The 22,638-nt window shown below is 42.8% G+C and overlaps 1 protein-coding gene across 3 annotated transcripts in view; it reads right to left on the bottom strand.

Annotated features, from left to right (window-relative positions):
- Window positions 1-22,638, bottom strand: part of PLCH1 (phospholipase C eta 1) — a 342,167-nt gene that overhangs the window by 93,419 nt on the left and 226,110 nt on the right. For all 3 annotated transcript variants that reach the window (XM_029616576.1, XM_029616579.1, XM_029616578.1), the window contains exons 9-11: window positions 16,419-16,539; window positions 14,857-15,028; window positions 2,004-2,111 (exon numbers count right to left, since the gene is read on the bottom strand). In XM_029616576.1, the coding sequence (XP_029472436.1) occupies window positions 2,004-2,111; window positions 14,857-15,028; window positions 16,419-16,539 (401 nt within the window). The remainder of the gene's footprint in view (window positions 1-2,003; window positions 2,112-14,856; window positions 15,029-16,418; window positions 16,540-22,638) is intronic.

The raw sequence follows: 22,638 nt of genomic DNA, 5'->3' as shown, positions 1-22,638 counted from the left end.
ATCTTTCCTTTGAAAGAGGCCAAACTTGGAAGTATTTAAATGTCACTATCATATCTCCTCTAACTGCCTTTCCTCTTGCATATATATGTTTAGATTTTTAAGTCTGTCCTTATATGTCTCAGAACAGAGAACACTGATCATTTTAGTAGTCACCTTCTGGACCCACTCCAATCGGTTTATATCCTTTTGAAGGTGCAGTCTCCACAACTGTACACAGTATTCCAAACGAGGTTCCAACAGGGACTTATACAGGGGCAATATCACATCCTTATTTCTGCTGACCATTCCTCTCCCCATGCAGCAAACATCTTTCTGACTTCTGGCGTTGCCTTATCCAACTGTTAGACCAATTTTAGATCATAAGATATGATCACCCTCAGATTTCGCTCTTCCTTCACTTAGAATTTCACCCCTTTTATATAGTCTCTCTCCCTTGGGTTTTTGTAGCCCAAATGCATAATTAGCTCTGTATTTTTCAGCATTAAAATTTTAGCTTCCAGACCCCCTAGACCATTCCTCAAACTTCACTAGAGCCCTCCACAGGTTTTCTACACTTTCCTTTCTACCCTGTTGCAGATTTTGGAATCAGCAGCAAAAAGTCAAACCTTTCCCAACAACCCTTCCACAATGTTGCTCACAAAAATGTTGAAAAGATTAGGCCAATCCCTAGATTAGGCCAGCTCCTCTCCTCCCAGAGAACTCCATTTACTACTTTCCTTTCTCGCCTCCCACTCAACAGTTTCTAATCCAGTCAGTCACTTTATAGCCTATATCAAAGGTGCTCAATGTCTATATAGAACCATGTCAAAGGCCCTACTGAAATCCAAGTACTCTACATCTAATGCTCTCCCCTGATCCAACTCACTGGTAACCAAAATCAAAGAAATTGTTCAGATTTGTCTAACAAGACCTACCTCTGGTAAAACCATGGACCTCAGATCTTGCAATCCACTGGATTCCAGAAACTGCACTAGCCTTTGTTTTAGCAGCGATTCCATTAATTTGCTGACCAAAGAAGTAAGACTAACTGGTCTGTAGTTCCAAGCCTCCTCAGCATCCACTTTTGTGAATAGGAACCATATCCACATGTCTCCAGCACTCCAGAACTATTCCCAGTACTAAGGAATCATTAAAAACCTCAGACAATGGAACTACTACTTCTCTAAGTTCCCTTAATACCCTCCGATGTATCCCATCTGGCCCCATCACTTTATCCACTTTAAGTTTAATTAGCTCCTCCCCAACACACTTTTCTGAAAATGGATTTAGGTTTCATTCACTTCCAATCCTATTTTTGTTCATTGTGGGCCAGATTTTAAAAGCCCTGCACGTGTAAATCCAGCTGGATATACGCGCGCAGGGCACTCGCGCGCCGGCGCACCTATTTTGCATAGGCCGCCGGCGCGCGCAGAGCCCCGGGACGCGCATAAGTCCCGGGGCTTCGTAAAAGGGGCAGGGAGGGGGCAAGTCCGGGGTCAGGGGGCGGTTCGGGACGGGACCGGGGGCGTGGTGCCGGCCAGGGGGCGTGGTCGAGGCCTCCGGACCAGCCCCCGGGTCGGGTGATGGCGCGCCAGCAGCCTGCTGGCGCGCGCAGATTTACACCTGCTTTCGGCAGGCGTGGCAACAAAGGTAGGGGGGTTTAGATAGGGCTGGGGGGGTGGGTTAGGTAGGGGAAGGGAGGGGAAGGTGCAGGGGGGGTGGAAAGAAAGTTCCCTCCGAGGCCGCTCTGAGCCGGGCTCGGCGCGCGCAAGTTGCACAAATGTGCACCCCCGTGCGCGCGCCGACCCCGGATTTTATAAGATACGCGCGGCCACCGAAGTGATAGCACACCTTTAAAAACTATGTACTGTGCATGGTAGATAATTTATGTAATGCAGCATTAATGGTAAATAACAAGTATGCCAAAAAAACAAAGCACAGAGCTCTGAGTTGCTGGTGAAATTATTACAAATTCCTAGAAAATTGTACATCCATGAAAATGAACAGGAACAGATCAAACTTACAAAACAATGAGTTAATTTGCACTCATCTTCAATTTCATCTGCACTATCTTCATCTGAGACTTCTCCTTCTTCTGCATCTTCCCCAAGATGATATGGCAATTTCTTGCCCTAAAATCAAAATGTGCTTAATATCAGAAAAAGTGAAAATGTAAAACTAATCCAGGAATTTTAGAACTTCATCATTAATGCTAGTCATTTATTTAACATTAGATAAAACTGATGGAATAACTGAAATTTTAAATTATGGGCTGCTGGAAAGCAAATACACTTTTTAATAAAAGTATTCGACATCTAGAATGTTTCATCAGTTGAACAAGAGTAAACATCACAGGATAAAACCAACAGATACTGTTCGTCTCTAAAAGCATACTACATTCATTTTACATTCTATTTATTATTAAAAAGTAGTTCTCAAACAATTTCATTCCTTCCTAGCTGATCAAGCCATCCTAGATTTACATCAATATGGATTTTGTGCTGGACATAGCATTGAGCTATTGCTATTATCTCTACTTGATACCTTCCGTAGGGGCTTTGACAATGGCTCGGAATTTTTTCTAGTCCTCCCAGACTTGACTGCAGCCTTTGATATGGCGGATCATGGCTATCGGCGCCATTTTGATTACTGGCAGCAGATGGCCCGAGTGCAGGAGATCACTCCCGGACCCCTGCTGGACCACCAGGAGCTTTTGGCAAATCTTGGGGGACCCTCCTGACCCCCACAAGACTTGCCAAAAGTCCAGTGGGGGTCCAGGAGCAACCTCCTGCACTCGGACCGTTGGCTGCCAGTATTCAAAATGGCGCCGATAGCCTTTGCCCTTACTATGTCACAGGGGCTACCGGTGCCATCAGCCCCTGTCACATGGTAGGAGCACAAGATGGCGCGGGCCATCCAGTGTTTCCCCATGATCAATATTGTGGAGTTTTCCTATCGTTTTGGGGGAGCCCCTGATTTCTGACGATTTTGAAAATATCGTCTGATATTTTCAATCGTCCGAAGCCCGATTCACATCCCTACTTTTTAATAATTCTGAATCTGCCTTATTGGATATGAAAACAGGGGTGCCAGTTCAGCGCTATCTGTGTCTTTACTTAATGTTTATATGGCCCCCATTTGTAAAGCTTTTTCCAGTCATGATGTAGAATATCACATTTTTACAGACGACATCCAGTTTTATATACAAATCAAGGGTTGCTTTACAGAGGCACTGGATAAGGATCAATTCTACAATTCTCTCTCTCAGTCAATGGATGACTGAAAATAAGTTAACATTAAACATATGAACAAAATGTTTTATCTGCTAGGAATCAGGGAGAAAATTTTCCAACCAATGTTTCTACCAATGGGAAAGCGAATCCCATTGTAAATCAAGTCCAAAATTTAGGCGTAACTATGGACACCACTCTTTCATTATGTACCCACATTAATCAACCTGTATGTAATGCATACTTTAGATTCCATTTGAATCATAGAATACATCCATATCTTGAAGAGAATGATCTAGAAACAATAGTCCATTCTTTATTCATGTCACCGCTCCACTATTGTAATGTTTTGTTCCTTGGCCTACCACAGACAGCTTTGTGAGCTCTCCAATATGTTCAAAATTCAGCAGCAAGAATTCTCTTTGACACTTCTTTATGGCAACACATTACCCTAATACTCATGCAATACCACTGGCTTCCAATAGTCTGGCAAATAAAGTTCAGGGTCCTACGGTTCATTTTTAAAGGTATAAATGGATTTCTTTCCCCGGTTTTTAATTCGGACCTGAAACTATAATCAACTAAAGTGGTCAATACAGTCAGCCTCACAATCATTAATGAAAGTTCCCTCTTTTACATTTATATGACTACATTAATCCCATGAGCAGTTATTTATGATTCAGGATCCTTCTTTATGGAATACCTTGACCTATGCAAATTAAAAAAAAATTCTCTCAAGGTTTAGAAAGTTGATAAAAACCAGGCTTATGACATTATATAGACCATTGTTTTTCATCACTATATGCTAGATCCATATGAAGGATAGTTGGTCCAACACCGCATAAACTTTTCTCTGTGTTACATTTTGATGTTGACTCAAGTCAGACAATATTTTTGGGACTAGTATAGGTATGGTTTCATTTAATATTAAATTTTATTTCTTTTTCTTTAAATTGACAGCATATTTATTCATTTTTTTCATGAAAGAAGTAATACTGTATGCCAATTAATATAGCAGTTAGTTGGTAATTAGTAGTGCCTTTATAAATCAGAGGCGTATTGATAAATTTTATACAGCAACTACTTGGTAACCAGAGGTGTTTTATAAAATGTTGGTGCAGCTAATTGGTATTCTGCCATGTACTTAATTTTTCATTATATTTTTTTATAACATATTTTAACTATCATGTTAATGTTTTATTCATTGTGACTGTTTTATTGTTCAGCACTTTGTAACTGATAAGTGGTATATACAGTAAGTACTAAACGTAATAAGTCAATTTTTGAAGACGATACCTGGCAACAAAAAAAACCAATTAAATTACCAGATGCATATCCATTTTTTTCCTGTAAACCTCTGGAACATTTTGTAGATCACTCATTTATTTCCCATTGGGAACCGAGGCATAATTACACACTGCCAAACTGAAGTGTTTTCTGCCATTCAGTGGATAGGGGAAGCAGCTTTCATAAGTCAAACTCACAGAATATTATGAAAGATATAAAAATGCTGGCTAGGAAGTCATCTTCTATAAGATATACGGACCTGCTTTCAATTCCTATATACTACTGGCAACCAATACCTCTTAGCCCTTCAGAAATACCACACTGCTCTCAATATAAAGTGAGACTAATTCCAATGAAATTACTTCCTCATCAGTGTCAACACTGTCTCAGTGTCACCTTATCCTTAGTGGTTATCTATTTTCCAGTATTTCTACAAAGATAACATTTTAAGGCTACTCAGGTCTCTTTCTACAGGAAAAATGTTCTATTCTAACTCAACTCTTCTGGCTTTTAATTCTCAGTCTGCTGGCCACTTTAATAGTTCACCTTTCATAATTCAAAAATGTTTCTACAATGTGGTGATGAGAATAAGATATGGTTTCAAGCATCTTGGCATTAAATTTACTGGTTCTCATTCCTTCCTTTTCTATTCTGCATCCTTCTTTCTCTGCCACCATCGTCACACAACACTTACTTCATGGATTTATTTACATTTGTGGACTGCATAGATCTCAAAAAGCCCCTCAGTGATTTACAATAAGCTAATGCACACACACACACACACACACACACATAATACAATAAAACAAAACCAAGTTTACAAGAAAATCCTTAATCAAACTTTGCCAAAAGATAAACATAAAACCAACCCACAAAAATAAAAATCCCATTACTGTCTTTTAGAATAATATTTCCAAATCCCCATTAAAACACCCAGACACTGTCCTCGTTTGCCAAACACAGCACCAAGCAGCCATGCTTTACCCTGCTTTCTTAATGTGATAATCCTCCTGGACTCTAAGCTCCCCTAGAAGAGAATGCCAGAATCCAAGGGCAGCAACAAAGAAAGCTCTCTAAACGGGCACGTTTTATCCCTGGAACACAGAGTAAAGATGCTAGGGAGGAGCAAAGGCAGATAAATGAGTTAAAACCTCAGTCAAATAACTAGGAGCCATTCAATTTAGGCCCCTGAATGCCAGAAGAAGGATTGTAAAATGAATCTGATATTCTATTAGAAGGCAATGTACACTGGATAATAGTGGTTTCAAAGGTTCCAACCATCTATGATTCTGGCTGGAGTATTCTAATTAAATTGCAGCCTTTGAAGTTCTTTTTTTTTTTTTTATAGGCCCAGATACTATTGCAATAGTCTAGCCTGCTCCCTACTAATGCCTACATTTCCATTGCCAGACGCTTAGCTGGAAAGCACATACATAATTAATTTATCTGCAACTAAAATGTTATTTGGCAGATTTCTGACATTTATGGCTGAAAAGTGAGGTCCTTGTCCAACAGCTCCTTGGCTATAAGCCTTAATGCAAAAAGGCAAACACTAAACAACCACTATAATCATGAAACTAGAATCAGGGTTCTCTGGTTATTCACATGACTTTGATAGACTGCACACCCCCCCCCCCCCCCCCCCCCATCAGAACCACATGGCATCATTTAGCTACAAGTATCTATCAGAAAAATGCAAAGGCCAAAAATAGGGTTGTTCCAGTAAAACTGGCACAGTAACTCCAATCTTAATGAATCAGTACTAGTTTGCAATTGTGCAACAAAGAATTTATTAGCATTTTGTTTAAAACTGAAGCTATTAGCAGTTACAAAAATAGTCTGCAAGATAAATCCTTTTTCAGAAAAGTGTAATGAATCCAATAGGGAAAGAGACATTTAATCATCTGTGTCGGTGGTTAACAAACCTGTCCTGGAAGATCCCTAACCAGTCAGGTTTTCAGGATATCCGCAATGAATATGCTTGAGATACAATTTGCATGCTCTGGAGGCAGTGCATGCAAATTTATCTCATGCATATTCATTGTGAATATCCTGGAAATCTGACTGGTTAGAGGTTCCCCAGGACAAAGTTTGAGTGACCTCTGATCTACATGTAACTATATTTAGCAATCTTAAATTGTCTGATCAATTATAAGATTAAGATATGATTCAGATACCATTTTCCTATGGACTAAGCATTCTCACACAGACACAAAAAGGAAAACCCTCTTGGTACATCTGGCTAATTTTTATTTATTTGGTTTTCTATAAGAAATGAACTCAATAATCTCTAGGTCATGACTATAAAGATTGAACTTTAAAAAAAATACAATTTTAAAAGGAAGAAAACTATAACTAAATTGCAGAAAGAGCTTTCTAGCAATATGTTTGCTCTAAATTTGATTTTGCAACAATTAACACTTCTGGCTTCTATAAAATATACACAGTTGAAAACTCTTAAATTCTATTACACATAAGAAAATTTCTCCACATCCAATCGGATAAATGTACAATGAATACTGCTAGTATATCAATTATTATAACCTTCTCCATGCATTGAGAAGTGATAAGGTAGAATTGTTTGCTATATTGTTACACATTCTACCTAAATAGGTATTTTTCATTCATTAGTATTGTTGCAGAGAATACTGCTGCCATTCATCCACATAGCTACCTTTAACCATCTAGATAATAATTAATCCGGGCAGCCGCAACTGTCCGTTGCCAGGGAGAAGGGGGGGGGGGGGAAAGAGGACACGGTAATACACATTTACATATACAAAATACTCTGTAGACCAGATGTGGAATGAAACTGGCCGCAGCTTTATTACAATAAACATTATTAACAAGCTTTGTACCTGAGCCATAACATAGGTAAGCAATCTGAGGGTCCTCCACTGTGCAGGTAGCACATCACCTCTGGCCCAGGCCCGTCACAACTGAGCAAGGCCCTTCGCCACCCAGGAGAAAATCACAGGGTGTTCCGGTCACCTGCCGCGTCCAAGCAAGGTGATTGCCCCAATGAAGGGTGTAGGCATCCAGTCTGTCGCCGTACCAGGAACAGTGGGCCCTGGCGACAAACAACCCCCCCTCGCATTGATGTTGTTTATCATGTGCTGTGCACGGTCTCTAGCTGGAAACCCCCCTCTCAGGTACACCTGCCCCAGATGCGACAAATACATAGAAATCTCTTGCTAATATAAAATCTAACTACCCTGCTGACCCTTGTATCACATGAAAAGGGGTTGGGTGGGTGTTGTTTTTTTCCAGCGAGACAGCTGTGTGGAGGACAAGAAGCAAATGGGACCAGGGCACTGCGCTCTGGCTAGATGCCTCCACTCCACGCGCCTGCCCTCAACCCCATGGGACAGCTCAGGGCCAAAATTGCCCAATGAGCCGTCCCATATCTTATCCACACACCCCTGACTCTGCCTCAATGAAGGAACCTCCTCTGTCACTCCCCCCCCTCCCATCTGTAGCCTGCTGGTCCTGCGAATGAGACTGAGCATACTTTGGGGGGGGGGGGGGACGACTTCGGTGCACTAGCTGCGTTATCAACCCACGTCAACACCGCTCACTGGCTGTGTCATCATCCGACACCAACGCTGTTTGACGGAAGAGGCCACATTCCCCTACCCTTCCCCGGCGCTGGATAATCTGCAGCATCCGTGAACGCTGTGGTGCGCAGCATCTTAATCCAGGCAGCTGTGACTGTCCGTCACTGGGGAGGAGACAGTAATACACACTTCACCTTTACAAAATACTCTGTAGACTAGATATGGAATGAAATTGGCCACAGCTTTATTATAATAAACAGTATTAACAAGCTTTGAACCAGAGATGTAACATGGGTAAGCTATCCGAGAGTCCTCCACTGTGCAGAAGAATGTCACCTCCGGCCCTGGCCTGCCACAACCAAGCAAGGCCCTTTGCCACCCGGGAGGACATCACAGGGCTTTCCAGTCACCCATTGCGTCCAAGTAAGTTGACTGCCCCAACAAAGGGTGTGGGCATCTGGTCTGCCGCCGCACCAGGGCCCTGGTGACAGACAGCTCCCCTCGCATTGATGTTGTTTATCATGTGCTGTGCACTGTCATGTAGGCAGGCCTGATACTTGGGCTAATGTGACCGATTGCCCCCTGCTGAGTTGGTTTGTCTTGGATCTCTGAATCCTGATATTGAGCTTTCCATTTGCGATGGAAACGTTGCAGGCTCACAGACCGGAACGATTATGTTGGGTGCTGGCTGCAGCAACCAGCTCGCTCGTGCATCACACGCAAAGAATGCAATGCAGAAGGCAGCTCGGAAGAGGACCAGTTCGAAGTGGTTCGTAATGACCGAAGGTAAACAGCACCGTACAGCAAGGAAATGATCGTGGAGAATAGGACAGCGCACGTCCGGAACTCACAGATTGTGTTTGGCCCAGCCTGCAAGGACGCGCCTGACGGCAAAGTCTCTTGCCTTAATGAAAAAGGCATAACCTGCCAAATTGGCTTGAACTGTGCCTCAGGACATGCCGTGCTGCTTGGCCTGCACGATGTATTCCACCAGTTTGTGCAAAAGATCAAGGCTCTTGGGAAGAGCGGTAGTTTCCAGGAATTCCATGACGTTGCTGTATCCTCTTAGATATGCTCGCCAAGAGGATGGTGCAATTCACTGCCGCAGCAGATTGAATGTATCCTAATTCCAAAGCTCCAGAGGTTACAGGAATCGACGTTGCCTGCTCCTCAGTGTTCAGAGCAAGTCTCCGGAAGTCTTCCCACTTAGAACGAGAAAGACAGTCAGCAATCTTGTTGCGAAGACTGGAGATGTGTCTCACCCGCACCAACATGTTTAACTGCAAGTACTTCAAAACCATAAGCCGAAGGAGTTCCACGATGGGTGTACACCCAGCAGACTGCCGATTGATTACATGTACAACCACTTGATTGTCACACCAAAATATCACCTTTCTGTTCATTAGCCACCCTTGCCAAAGGTGGAGTGCTACCACTATCGGGAAGAGTTCCAGGAAGGTGATATTAGCCGTGATCCCTGAGCCACCCAATTGTAGGCTATGTCCCAGTGCACCAGCTCCCTTGAAAGTAAAGGCTGAAGCTAATGCCTCCAGAGGCGTCTGGAAACCGCTGCAAGTCAGAACTGGATACAGGCGGGGGTAACCACATTACTGAGCCATTGAATTTGAGCAGGAATTCCTTCCATACTTCAAGATCCTCATGTAAGGTGCGGGTAACCTGTCAAGGAAGCAATCAATCGGCATAGGAATGCCTGCCCCATTGGGATGACCCTGTAGGTGAAGGCCAGGCTCCCTATTAGGGATTGCACAGTGGTCAAGGTCACCTTGTGGGCCAGACGAGCACCTTGGATCAATTCGAACAGCTTTTGTGTTTTGTTGTCTGTGAGCCTGGACATCATTTGGTGTTGAGCTCAATGCCGAGGAACGTAAGCAGCTCAAATGGCGGTTCCAGCTTATTTGCTGCCCGCAGAACACCAAAACCTTTGGCCATGCTTTGAAAGCCAACAAATAGATTGCGACACACCTCTTGAGTCACCAGGTCCAATGAACAGAAAATTATCCAAGTAGTGGGCGATTCCTATCAAGCCCGTGCACCGGGATGACTCGCATCTGAGTCATCTTATTGTCTACAAACAATGGGTCTGATTTTAAAAAGCATTTACTTGATTAAATCAGATTTACTCAAGTAAATGCACTTTACTAGAATGTGGGCTTTTGAAAACTGCTATGATGATAGTCACATTTACACCTAACAGGTGACTTTTCAAAAGGATTTATACGTGTAAATGTGACTATTATAGCAATTTTCAAAAGCCATTTACGCATGTATAGTGCACCTCCATGAACAAATCCTATGAATAATTCAATGGCATATATTGTAGCAATTTTCAAAAGCCCACTTACTCAAGTAAAGTGCATTTATACGAGTAAAACCCAGTTTTATGTGTGTAAATGCATTTTAAAATCAGACCCAATATTTGCATAAATGCAATACAATGTGTTTGTTCAAATTTTGGTCTTAAAAAACACTTCAACACTTTTGGGTGAATTTTAAAAGCCCTACATGTGATAAAGTCAGGAGATATGCGTGTAACTCAGACATGAGGATTTAAAAGGCCCTCAGCCATGCGGATAAAAAAAGGTTTGGTGAAAAAAGGGCGGGGCATGAGCATGGTCTGGGCACAGCATGGGGGGGCCAGGTCTGTAGTATGAATCCAGCATGTAAGCATTTAAGCGTAACTTTACTTATGCTATGGATGGCATGTAAGTCATATAACAAAAAAAATATGCTAGTTAGTGGGGTTTAAAGGGTTGGGGGCAATAGGGTGAAAGGGAGGCAAGTTAGCTAGGGAGTTTAGGAAGTCCTCTCCTTTACTGGGGCAAACTGGGAGCGAATTGGAAAAAAGGCCGTCACACATACCTACAAAAATTCCCCCCACTTACGCGCTCAAGATGGCATTTGCGCGCACATGTGCACGTCAATAAAAAATTGTGCGTGCATGTATGTGCAGATAGCTGATTTTATAACATGCACGCATATACACGTGATTGTTATAAAACTGGCATGCCCATGTGCACATGCCGGCAAATATGCACCTGTGTGTGCATGTGCATGGGTCTTAAATTTTACTTCTATATGCTCTGTGCAGTTTTAATTTTATATTATACATTCATAAAACACACACATGCTCAAACCGTTATTACCAAATATTGCCTGTTGGCTGAAAATAGTCAAAAGTGGCATATAAGCCGTTCCAAAACTGCCTGAGAAGGCAGATTACAAGTGTTTAGTTCTTGCATTAATCCCATTATGAAAAGTAGATTGTGAAATCATACCACTGAACTTTATTTTAATCTGTTAATGACTTGCTATAGGACTATAATTCATCAATTATTAAGATCAAAGTTAATTACTCACTTGTTGATATTAATCCTTAATTAACTGTTACTGTGAAAAGATTCCTTCCTAACCTGATTTGGGTAACAGTGTGTGACTGGGTTGGGTAGGAAATGGGGAATGAGGGGGACCCTTGGGAGAGGAGAGGAGGTTTCTGGAGGAGCCTTTTCTGCATGCCGACCGACTTGGTGAGACTGCCATCCTGATTGGAATTCCAACTGAGCCCCGAGCCAGCCACTGACAACTTTGCGGGACTGCGGGATCTTTAAATCCCGTGGCAGAGTGGCGCACTGCTGCTGCGGGTGCACGGCTTTGACCGGCTTCGACCGTTTTAGACTATGTGACTGGACATCGCCTTCGGGGGACTTCCTGGTTCCATGGGTAGAAAAAGGAAGGCAAATATCATCACCTCCTCTCCAGCTTGCCATGGAAACATCGGCCCCATGGATGCACATGTGAGAAGGCTTGATATGCCACAAGAGGACTGCGTTCAAGGTAACTTGAGTGTCTCCTTGAGTCCTGGCAACGGCCCTATTCCTCCCCAACCCCCAGGTACTACAGCTGAGGAGAGTTCCATTGAATGTGAGTGAGGGAGAATTAAATTCTCCTTTAGTGAACCTTTCTGTAATATCCCATTTGGGCTTGCAACAAGGAATATCGAGTGGAACCCCTCCTGTGGGCATTGGTAATCTTCAAGTGAAGAGTCATCCAATGTCACTTTGGGAGATTTGTGGAGGATGCTGGTTAAGTTGGACTCTAATGTATCACAGGTTAACTCTTATTTCTCTTCCTTAGTAAATGTTAATAGATTGTCTATTGAGGAACAAGGGAAAAAACGGATTGAGTTGGAATCTTCTGTTAAGGCCTTATCAACAAAAGTTCAGAATATTCAGAACGTTGAAAATAGCATATAACTGATAGTTTGTCTTTACATGCAGAATTGGAAAATATTGAGAATTTAATAAGAGTAAAGAACTTAATGATTTGTTAACTTTCCAGTAACAAGATTGTTATCTCCTTATGAGATGTTTAAAAAGTTTCTTCAAGAAAATCTATCATATGAAGAGAATAAGATTCCTTCTATATCAAAAATTTTTTATTTTCCTAGTCAGCCCAACAGTATAGCTGGCAAGGCAAATGAGAATAGCCCAGGTATTTCAACATTTCTTGAAGAATCTTTGGATGTCATAAGTAAAAGAACAACATTGTTTATTTCCTTTTCTTTGGAAAGAGTTAAAGAAATTGCATTTGAAAAATTCTTTAAAAATAAAGATGTGTTATTTTGTGGACAGAAAATAAATGTTTCTGCTGATGTCTCCATACCTACTCAGGTTTGTAGGAGACATTTCCTTGCCTTGAAAAGTAAAGCCCTTGAGATTGGGGCAACTTTTTATTTAAAATTTCCTTGCAGATGTCATATAAATTTTCAAGGCAAGAAGTTTATATTTTCTGATCCATCACATCTTGAGACTTTTCTAGTAGATAAAACTAAGATTAAAGTGAGCCCACTAACAGCAGATAAGTAAGGCCTCAGAATAATTTAACCAACCTCTCCTCTGGTTTAATTTTTATTTTCGTAGATAAAAATCGTCCCCCATATTATATGGATCTTGTGAGGCATATAATGTTTATGTTAAATTTTCTTTGATTTGATGTAAGCCGTACACAAGTTTGCTTATATTATAATTTGTGATTGTTTCTTGGTGTAAAAAGAAAAGTTTAATAAAGAGAAAATTATTAAAAAAAAAAAAAAAGAAAAGGAAATGGGGAATGTGGGTGGAGAACACCTGGAAACAGCTCTCTCATCTTCACACAGCAAAACATTGTCAGAGCAGCTCTTACACACAGAAAATAAAACTTTAATCCTCTAATTCCCTTAACATTCCTAGAGGAATTTTAACCCTCATTTTATTTGGCAAAATAAAGCGTACATTCCCAGGCAAAGCCAATACTCAAGTTCTGCTCATTCACCAGCAGATGCAGCTTCTGCTTTTGACGGTCCAAAAGGACTGAATAATGTAAATTAGGATGAGCAGTCATAAAAAATGTATAGGCAGTGCTCATGTGATAAGAATGCCCAATTACAGAATTGTCTTCCAAAAGCAGAAACTATATCTAGGATGTTATTTTCTCATGACTGCTTCTCAGTGTTAAACAGTGGAACAGTGGCTCTCAATAGGACTTTCCTCCTTCTATTACTTGTCAATCATGTTCCCTAACTCTCCAACAGCAACAGATATTCATGCGATGTCCATACAACTAACGCTTCAGGAAAAATGCCATGAGATTTTCTGCTCACCTGCGGTTTGAAAACAATTTTTCTTCATGATTTCTGCATGAAATAAAAAAAATCTGACAACAAAAATATGTGGCAATCTTGTCTAAAGAACTAAGACACTTGGACCTAGATTCAACATTTTGCTATTAATTCTGTGAGAATAGCGCCCACAATAAAAAAAAAAAAAAAAAGTGGGGTTAGGATAACTTTCCAGATACAGCAACACATGCTATTTTACCACATCGCATAGCTATTTTACCAGGTCAGAAAGAGAGACTGACTCTTTTATAAGTAAACTATTTATACCACTGTAAGAGGGGCAAACTAGTAACTCAGGGTGAGGTTTTGGTGGTGGCCTAGATTTTGAGGGGCAGTTTTACATGTACTGTCAGAGCTACGAACAGCACAGTAGATATCAGTGAAGATTTTAAGTGATTTGGAGTGATAAAAGGTACACAAAGATGAGGTTTATTTAATGTACTCTCGACCTATTTATTTATTTATTTAGAGTTTTTTCTATACCGGCATTCGTAGCTTGATGTTGCATCTTTGTGTACCTTTCATCACTCCAAATCACATAAAATCTTCACTGATATCTACTGTGCTGTTCGCACCTCTGACTGTGCATGTAAAACTGTCCCCCAAAACCTAGCCCACCAGCAAAACCTCACCCCGAGTTCAGAATGGCCCCTCTTACAACATCGCAAATCCCGATACGGGATTTGCGATGTTTATCGCAAATCCCGTATCGGGCATAATGCACAGCATAAAGCCAGGAAAAAAGATATAGTTATTTCCGGTGTTGAATCGTGCGATAGCATGTGTTACACTATTACACGCAACATTAAGCACCCCTCATTTTCATAAACTCCACTCAAACTCCTCCCTTTTGAATACATTTTTAAAATTTGCATGTGTATCTCGTGATGCATTATCACATGTGTTATGACGGGCATTAGGGCCCTAACGCCTATAATAATGCCATAATGCAATTTGATGAATGACCCTGTTGGAGCGCTAGAAAAATCTCTTATGAGACTAAAAGGAGTTAATTTCAGGGGCTATGTTCTTGTTGCTGTTGATATAATGAATCTCTAGATTTCTGGGACAAGCTTGCAAATACTTGCTTAAAACAGTCATTCTCTTCCCACATTGGTAGAAAAATTACCTTCACTAGGATTTTGCCTTTCAAACTCTGTGGACTAGGAAGCTGCTTGGATTCTCCCATCTGAACAGATGACAAATCAAGTTTATCCCCAAATATTTCTTTCATATACAGAGCAATCTTCTGTTGTTGCTGGATACTGCAATGATTCTCAATAGACAAAACCACGGGGTACCTAGAAAGAAAAATCCCATGTCTAAAATAAATAATCTAGTCAGGACACTAACAATTTTATTTTGCACTTTTTTAAAACTATTTTAAGTGCATTCATTTCTTTGGTGACATTATGAAGGGACTGTGCTTTTTTGTCTCTTACCTTTGGAATATTCTTTTTCCATTTTTTTAAATCATTACTCTACTAGAAAAATGTATTTGTATTTTAGTTTCTTTTCCTAATAGCTGATATTGTCCCTTCAATTTATATTTTCTATGCAACTTATTCAATAAATAGAAAGTTAGACTAAAAAATAAGTGTGGGTTTTTCCCCTTGGAACAATAAATATCCTGAATAAGGTTGTTATGTCTGTGTAAAATACTAGAACTAGATTTTACGAAGTTCTGATATAGCACACTTTTTTTTTGTCCTCCATTTTTTCCTTTTCTAACCCTTTGCCTTGGCAACACTGGTTAACGATTAAGCGCTGAAGAAAAGTCCCTTCTGAGAATAGCCTTCAGCATCGAATGAGCACCAGCGGGGCTGCCACCGCAGCCATCTTCTGTTAATAAATAGAGCAATGCTGGTTATTCAGTAAATATGCAACGTAACTTCCATCTTGTTTGTTTTACTTTACTAAGCGAGGCTGGAAATAATTTGCCTCTGTCAAATACTGCACATCAGTTTTAAGAAACTCATTCACTTAGTTTGAAGTTGAAAATGTGGGTTGCTAGCTACTGCAAGAAAGAAGTTTTGGTAATATGTAGCAAACTTAACATTTCATCAAATGCCCCAACTTGTGGTGCTTGTTTAAAAAAAACTGCTACATTTTCTGCCACACATTATAGCAGGCTCTTTGATTGTTTTCCTAAGGCATGGTTTTTAATACAATGCCAGAAAATACCTTAGTGATATTAGAGGCAAAATAAAAACTAATCATTCTGCTGAGGACATCCTTGTCAAATTCATTAAAAACCAAAACAGGTTGAAAATGCAAATGTGGAGCCTCTTGATTTTCAGAGAACTGTTATTTTTTTCCTTCCAAATGTATAAGCCACTCTTAAATAACTGCGCACATGATAGATGTTAAGATACAAAGTTTTTGTTAAGAAAATCTTGGACTGAAACTTTAATCTCCATCAGCAGCTGAAAAAGTTGCCATAAAACACAGTATGCAATAGCAACAAATGTACGTCTTTGCAAAACCTGACATTTCGTTTTTTGGCAGCGCCCTGTATACCTCCTCTGCATAAATGACATTTCTATGAAGATACAAGCATGTCGTGGTTATTTATTTGTAGAGTTTAAACCCTAAAATAAAAATGACTTAAAAAGTACTATGAAACTGATATTTTGATAAAGCAGAATGAGGTTTCCTGCAGAAATGTTCCTGGATTGCCCTCACACTTACTCATTTTTGACAAAGGCATGTTTATTGATCGCTTCCACAACATCTCTGAAGAGTATTTTTGAAGTGAGAGTATACCCATGATGAACCACAGGCTCACCATCTGGCCCATCCCAGCAGTCAACTGTCAAAACAAGAAAACTGGACATGAAAACAAAGCCAACATTTAAATAATCTCTCTTGAAAACAAACCACAACTATGCAGTGGAACCAGAGCATAAGAAGCTTGTAGAAATTGAGGACATTTCAAAGTCTTATACTGACATCTTTGGAACACAAATATTAAAGTATTTATAGATAATTCTGATCATAAAACTGATTCAATACAAGATATGAAACTGAAGTGCTTTAAAGGAGTTGCTTTGGAAATTAACTAAAACCCTCTAAAGTTATATTTAACTTAATTTGGATTGACCTAATGTACAGCAGCTAACTATACACACAAATGAACGGGCAGAGCAAGTTCTGATGATGATTTCCCTGGAAACTGGTTCACCTGCCTAGTCATGTGTGTACGATAGCTATTCAGATAGTATTCAAACACTACCAAAGGCTTGATCAGTTTGATTAATAAAAAGATGAGCCCAATGTTAATTTTATAAGGCAAAATGGTCTTCTTTTATCCTTTGTACTATGGTATGGGGCTTCCCCTTTGGAAGTATAAGCAAGCTCGGTATGAGAACAGTCAATGAATTCATAAAGGCATGGGACAAACAGTGCAGTTCCCTAAAGGCTTGAAGAAAGGGATGGTGTAACAGTTACTGCCCTTAACAGAACGCATGGGGTAACCTGCATGGAGCATCACTTACTACCCTTAACAGAACGCATGGGGTAACCTGCATGGAGCAGCACTTACTACCCTTAACAGAACGCATGGGGTAACCTGCATGGAGCAGCACTTACTACCCTTAACAGAACGCATGGGGTAACCTGCATGGAGCAGCACTTACTACCCTTAACAGAACGCATGGGGTAACCTGCATGGAGCATCACTTACTACCCTTAACAGAATGCATGGGGTAACCTGCATGGAGCGCAGTTACTACCCTTAACAGAATGCATGGAGTAACCTGCATGGAGCATTACTTACTACCCTTAACAGAATGCATGGAGTAACCTGCATGGCGCAGCACTTACTACCCTTAACAGAATGCATGGAGTAACCTGCATGGAGCATTACTTACTACCCTTAACAGAATGCATGGGGTAACCTGCATGGAGCATCACTTACTACCCTTAATTAGAGATGTGAATCGTGTGATCGATCGTCTTAACGATCGATTTCGGCTGGGAGGGGGAGGGAATCGGATCGTCGCAGTTTGGGTTTTTTAAATATCGTGTAAATCATGTACATCGTAAACCGGCACACTAAAACATCCCTAAAACCCACCCCGACCCTTTAAAATAAATCCCCCACCCTCCCGAACCCCCCCAAAATGCCTTAAATTACCTCGGGTCCAGAGGAAGGGTCCCGGTGTGATCTTTTACTCTCGGACCTCCGTGCATTGTAGAAATGGCGCCGGCGCTATCTTTGACCTGTCATATGACAGGTCAAAGGGAGCGCCGGCGCCATTTTGTTTTTTTGTCCCCCGACGTCAGGAGCGTAGGAGATCGCTCCCGGACCCCCGCTGGACCCCCAGGGACTTTTGGCCAGCTTGGGGGGGCCTCATGACCCCCACAAGACTTGCCAAAAGTCCAGCGGGGGTCGGGGAGCGATCTCCTACCGCGAATTGTTTTTCCGTACAAAAAATGATTCGACTGCAGGAGGTCGTTCCGGACCCCCGCTGGACCCCCAGGGACTTTTGGCCAGCTTGGGGGGCCTCCTGACCCCCACAAGACTTGCCAAAAGTCCAGCGGGGGTCCGGAACGACCTCCTGCAGTCGAATCATTTTTCCGTATGGAAAAACGATTCGCGGTAGGAGATCGCTCCCGGACCCCCGCTGGACTTTTGGCAAGTCTTGTGGGGGTCAGGAGGCCCCCCCAAGCTGGCCAAAAGTCCCTGGGGGTCCAGCGGGGGTCCAGGAGCAATCTCCTACGCTCCTGACGTCGGGGGACAAAAAAACAAAATGGCGCCGGCGCTCCCTTTGACCTGTCAGGTCAAAGGGAGCGCCGGTGCCATTTCTACAACGCACAGAGGTCCGAGAGTAAAAGATCACACCGGGACCCTTCCTCTGGACCCCAGGTAATTTAAGGCATTTTGGGGGGGTTCGGGAGGGTGGGGGATTTATTTTAAAGGGTCGGGGTGGGTTTTAGGGTTGTTTTAGTGTGCCGGTTTTCCCGCCCTCCCCCTTCCCCTCCCCCTTCCCCCGATTTACGATTTTTTGACAATAAATCGGGGGAATTGTTATTGTTTCGCGGCTCTAACGATTTTTGACGATTTAAAATATATCGGACGATATTATAAATCGTCAAAAAACGATTCACATCCCTACCCTTAATAGAACGCATGGGGTAACCTGCATGGAGCGGCATTTACCACCCTTAATATAATGCATGGAGTAACCTGCACGGAGCAGCAGTTACTACCATAAGCAAATTGCCGGGCAGACTAGATAGATCATCTGGTTATCTGCCATCATTGCTATATTACATTTCATTTAAACTTCAAAGTAGCAGGTATATATTAAATTTGACATTCACTACAATATGCAAAAGTTATGATCTAAGAGTATCACTATATTATTCTACCAAAAACAAAAGAAATTTAGATATTATTGTTGAATTCTCTCTCTAGTAGCAAAGAAAAAAAAGCAGCAATACTAAGGAGGAGCCAATTTTACTAAAGACCACTAGTACTTTCACAATTGCTAACATGCATTAACGGTTCTGTTAACATGCACAAACTACTTTATGTACAGTACATTAACAGTATTTTAATGCACATAAATTAGCTTACAAGAGTTTTAACACAACAAATATGCTGAGGTAATGAGATGCAATCTATTCAAAAGAGCTCATTAATTAATACTGTATAGAAAATAATGCATATTAAAACTTGCAAAAGTTAACGCAGATCTATTTAGTTTAACCACACCTCAAGGAGATGCAGTAAATGCAAATTAATACAAAACTTGTATGTATTTCATTAACATGAGCTAATTAACATGCATCAATGCTCATTGTTAATGACTTTAGTACATTGGCCCCTAGACAGTAAATTCCAACTGATGTTTAAGATACTGATCATCAGTAATCTGAGAGCTTACTGGGAATCTTGCATAAACCTGATAAAGCGCAGTTGCTTACCAGTAACAGGTGTTCTCCTAGGACAGCTGTATGTTAGTTTTCACATGGGGTGACATCATCCGATGGAGCCTGGCACGGAAAACTTTGACTGGCAGACTGAGCATGCTCAGCTTGCTGCTATCCACATGTCCATGCGAGGTCCCCCTTCAGTCTTGTAATATAGCAAAAACTATGAGTGAGAAAAAATAACACTACAAACCGAAGGTGAACCCAACATCGTGGGGAGGTGGACGGGATTCCTGAGGACTAACATCCTGCTGTCCTAGGAGAACACCTGTTACAGGTAAGCAACTGTGCTTTCTCCTAGGACAAGCAGGATGGCAGTCCTCACATGTGGGTGATTATAGAGCTCCAGACTGCCCCAGTTGACCAGAGAGAGACCCACAGTAGCCAAACAAGTGCCAACGGGCACAACACAACTGAGGCACTGTGTGGAAAAACAGGGTGGTCTGGTCCCACAGAGCACGATGAGAGAAAATTGGGTTCAGGACTGGAATAGATTGCGCAGGACAGACTGGCCAAAAGCACTATCCTGGCGACTATCCTTGTCAAGGCAGTAGTGAGCCAGGTCGCGGCCCTGAAAATTTCAGCGACAGGGACTGCACGCAGATGGGCCACTGATGCAGCCATAGCCTGTACAGAGTGAGCTTTCACCCTGCCAGCCAGCTGCAGGCCTGCCTGCTCATAGAAGAAGGTAATGCAGTCCACTAGCCAGTTGGACAAGGTTTGCTTCCCCACCGCTGCTCCCAGTCTGTTGCGGTCAAATGACACAGAGCTGGGAGGACTGCCTATGGGTCGTTGTCCGATCCAGATAGAAAGCGAGCGCCCGCTTGCAGTCAAGGAGTGGAGAGCACATTCCCCCGGATGGGAATGAGGCCATGGGAAGAATATGGGAAGGACGATTGACTAGTTGATGTGGAAAGCAGTCACCACCTTAGGCAGAAATTTTGGATGTGTACGCAGCACCACACGATCATGGAAGAATTTAGTGTAGGGAGCATACATGACCAGGACCTGGATCTCACAGACCTTGCGAATGGAAGTGATCGCCACAGGAACATGACTTTCCAGGAGAGGAACTTCAGGTCACAGGACTTGAGAGGCTCGAATGGATGCCGCATTAGTCTCGCCTGGACAAGTTGAGATCCCACAGGTTTGCTGGCGGCCGAAGTGGGAACTTCAGCTGAACAAGGCCCTGCATGACGTGCCCGACTAGAGGCTGGACTGAAAAGGGCGCCCCGGCAACATCCTGGTGGTAGGCGCTGAGGGTTCTGAGGTGTACTCGGATCGAGCTGGTTTGGAGGCCAGACTCAGACAGATGCCAGAGGTAATCCAGCAAGCAGGGAAGCAGACAGGAAAATAGGTCCAGTCCATGACCACTGCACCATATGGAAAAACGTTTCCACTTTGAATTGTAGGATTTCCAGGTGGAAGGTTTCTAGGACTCAGTCAAATCCTGGAGACACCATCTGCAAGGGCTGGAGGATCATGCACTCAACATCCACGCTGTGAGGGACAGGGCCCGGAGGTTCGGGTGGCTCAGGGTGCCCTGGTTCTCTGTTGATAGGTCAGGAGCCATCCCCAGTGGGACCAGTGTGCTCACTGACAGGTCCTGGAGAAGAGGAAACAACACCTGCCCTGGCCAGGAAGGTGCCACCAGGATCATGGTCCCCCCGTCCTCTTGCAGTTTCAGAGTCCTTGAGAGGAGTGGGAAAGTGGGGTATGCGTACATGAGACCCTGTCCCCAGTGAAGAGAGAAGGCGTCGCAGGCCAGATGGCCATTCCCCAGAATCAGGGAGCAGAACGTGCTCACCTTGTGATTGTGGGGAGAGGCAAACAAGTCCATGTCCAGCATGCTCCAGCAAAGGAACAAGTCAGCTGCCACTGTAGGTTCAGGGACCACTCGAGTGACTGGAAGAATTGACTGAGATGGTCCACCAGCAAGTTCAGGTGACCCAAAAGGTAGGAGGCCCGTAGATACATCCCTCTGGAAAAGGCCCTATCCCAGACCTGCATCGCCTCCTGGCAGAGGAGGAAGGAGCCCGTGCTGCCCTGCTTGTTGATGTACCATATCGCCACCTGGTTGTCCATTCTGATGAGGATGACTTTGGAGGACAGCTTGTCCTGTAAGGCCCACAAGGCATACCAGATTGCCTGAAGCTCCAGAAAGTTTATCTGGCAGTGGGCTTTAGCCACAGTCCAAAGGCCTTGGGTATGCAGGCGTCTGTGTGGTCCATCCCATCCCTGAGGCTAGGCATCGGTAGTGAGGGTCATCTGGGGCAGCACAGGCTGAAAAGGGAACCCAGCTTCCAAATTGGGAAGGGCTTCCCAGCAGATCAGGGAGAGGCGGAGAGGGTCCGTGACCGTAACAGGCGTCTCCAGATCCTGGGTTGCCTGCCACCACAAGGCCCACTGATGGGTCCTCATGTGAAGGCGGGCTAAGAGGGTCATGTGGACAAAGGCCGCCATGTGGCCCAGCAGGCAGAGCAGTAGACCAGCTGGCACCTTCTTTCTGTTGTGAATGAGGGCGGTCAGCAAGGAGATGGCGATCACTTGATCCTTGGGCAAAAAAGCCTTTGCTTGTGCTGTGTCCAATATAGCGCTGATAAAGTCTAGCCATGGAGATGTACAGAGATGTGACTTGGGGAACTTGATGACAAATCCCAACGCTGCCAGGTTTCAACTGTCAGGGCCGGTGTGTTCAAGGCCCCGTAGTGGGAGTCACTCCGGATCAGCCAATCGTCCAAGTATGGAAAGACATGGACCAAGCGATGCCTGAGGTAGGCAGCCACCACCGCCAAGCATTTTGTGAAGATAAGTGGAACTGATGCCAGCCCAAATGGCAGCACTTTGTACTGAAAATGTGCTGTCCCCACCAGTTCAATTTGAAGGGCGGTCGGAGATGCCGATCGCGGAATGAAATGCAAAAATTGAATTGAACCTCGTAAATTGCTGGGAGACCCTGGAATTCATTTGG

The sequence above is a fragment of the Rhinatrema bivittatum genome, chromosome 9 (assembly GCF_901001135.1).
Source record: "Rhinatrema bivittatum chromosome 9, aRhiBiv1.1, whole genome shotgun sequence".
Classification (NCBI taxonomy): Eukaryota; Metazoa; Chordata; class Amphibia; order Gymnophiona; family Rhinatrematidae; genus Rhinatrema; species Rhinatrema bivittatum.
Note: the sequence above shows the minus strand (reverse complement) of the source record. Positions and strands in the feature narration are given on the sequence as shown.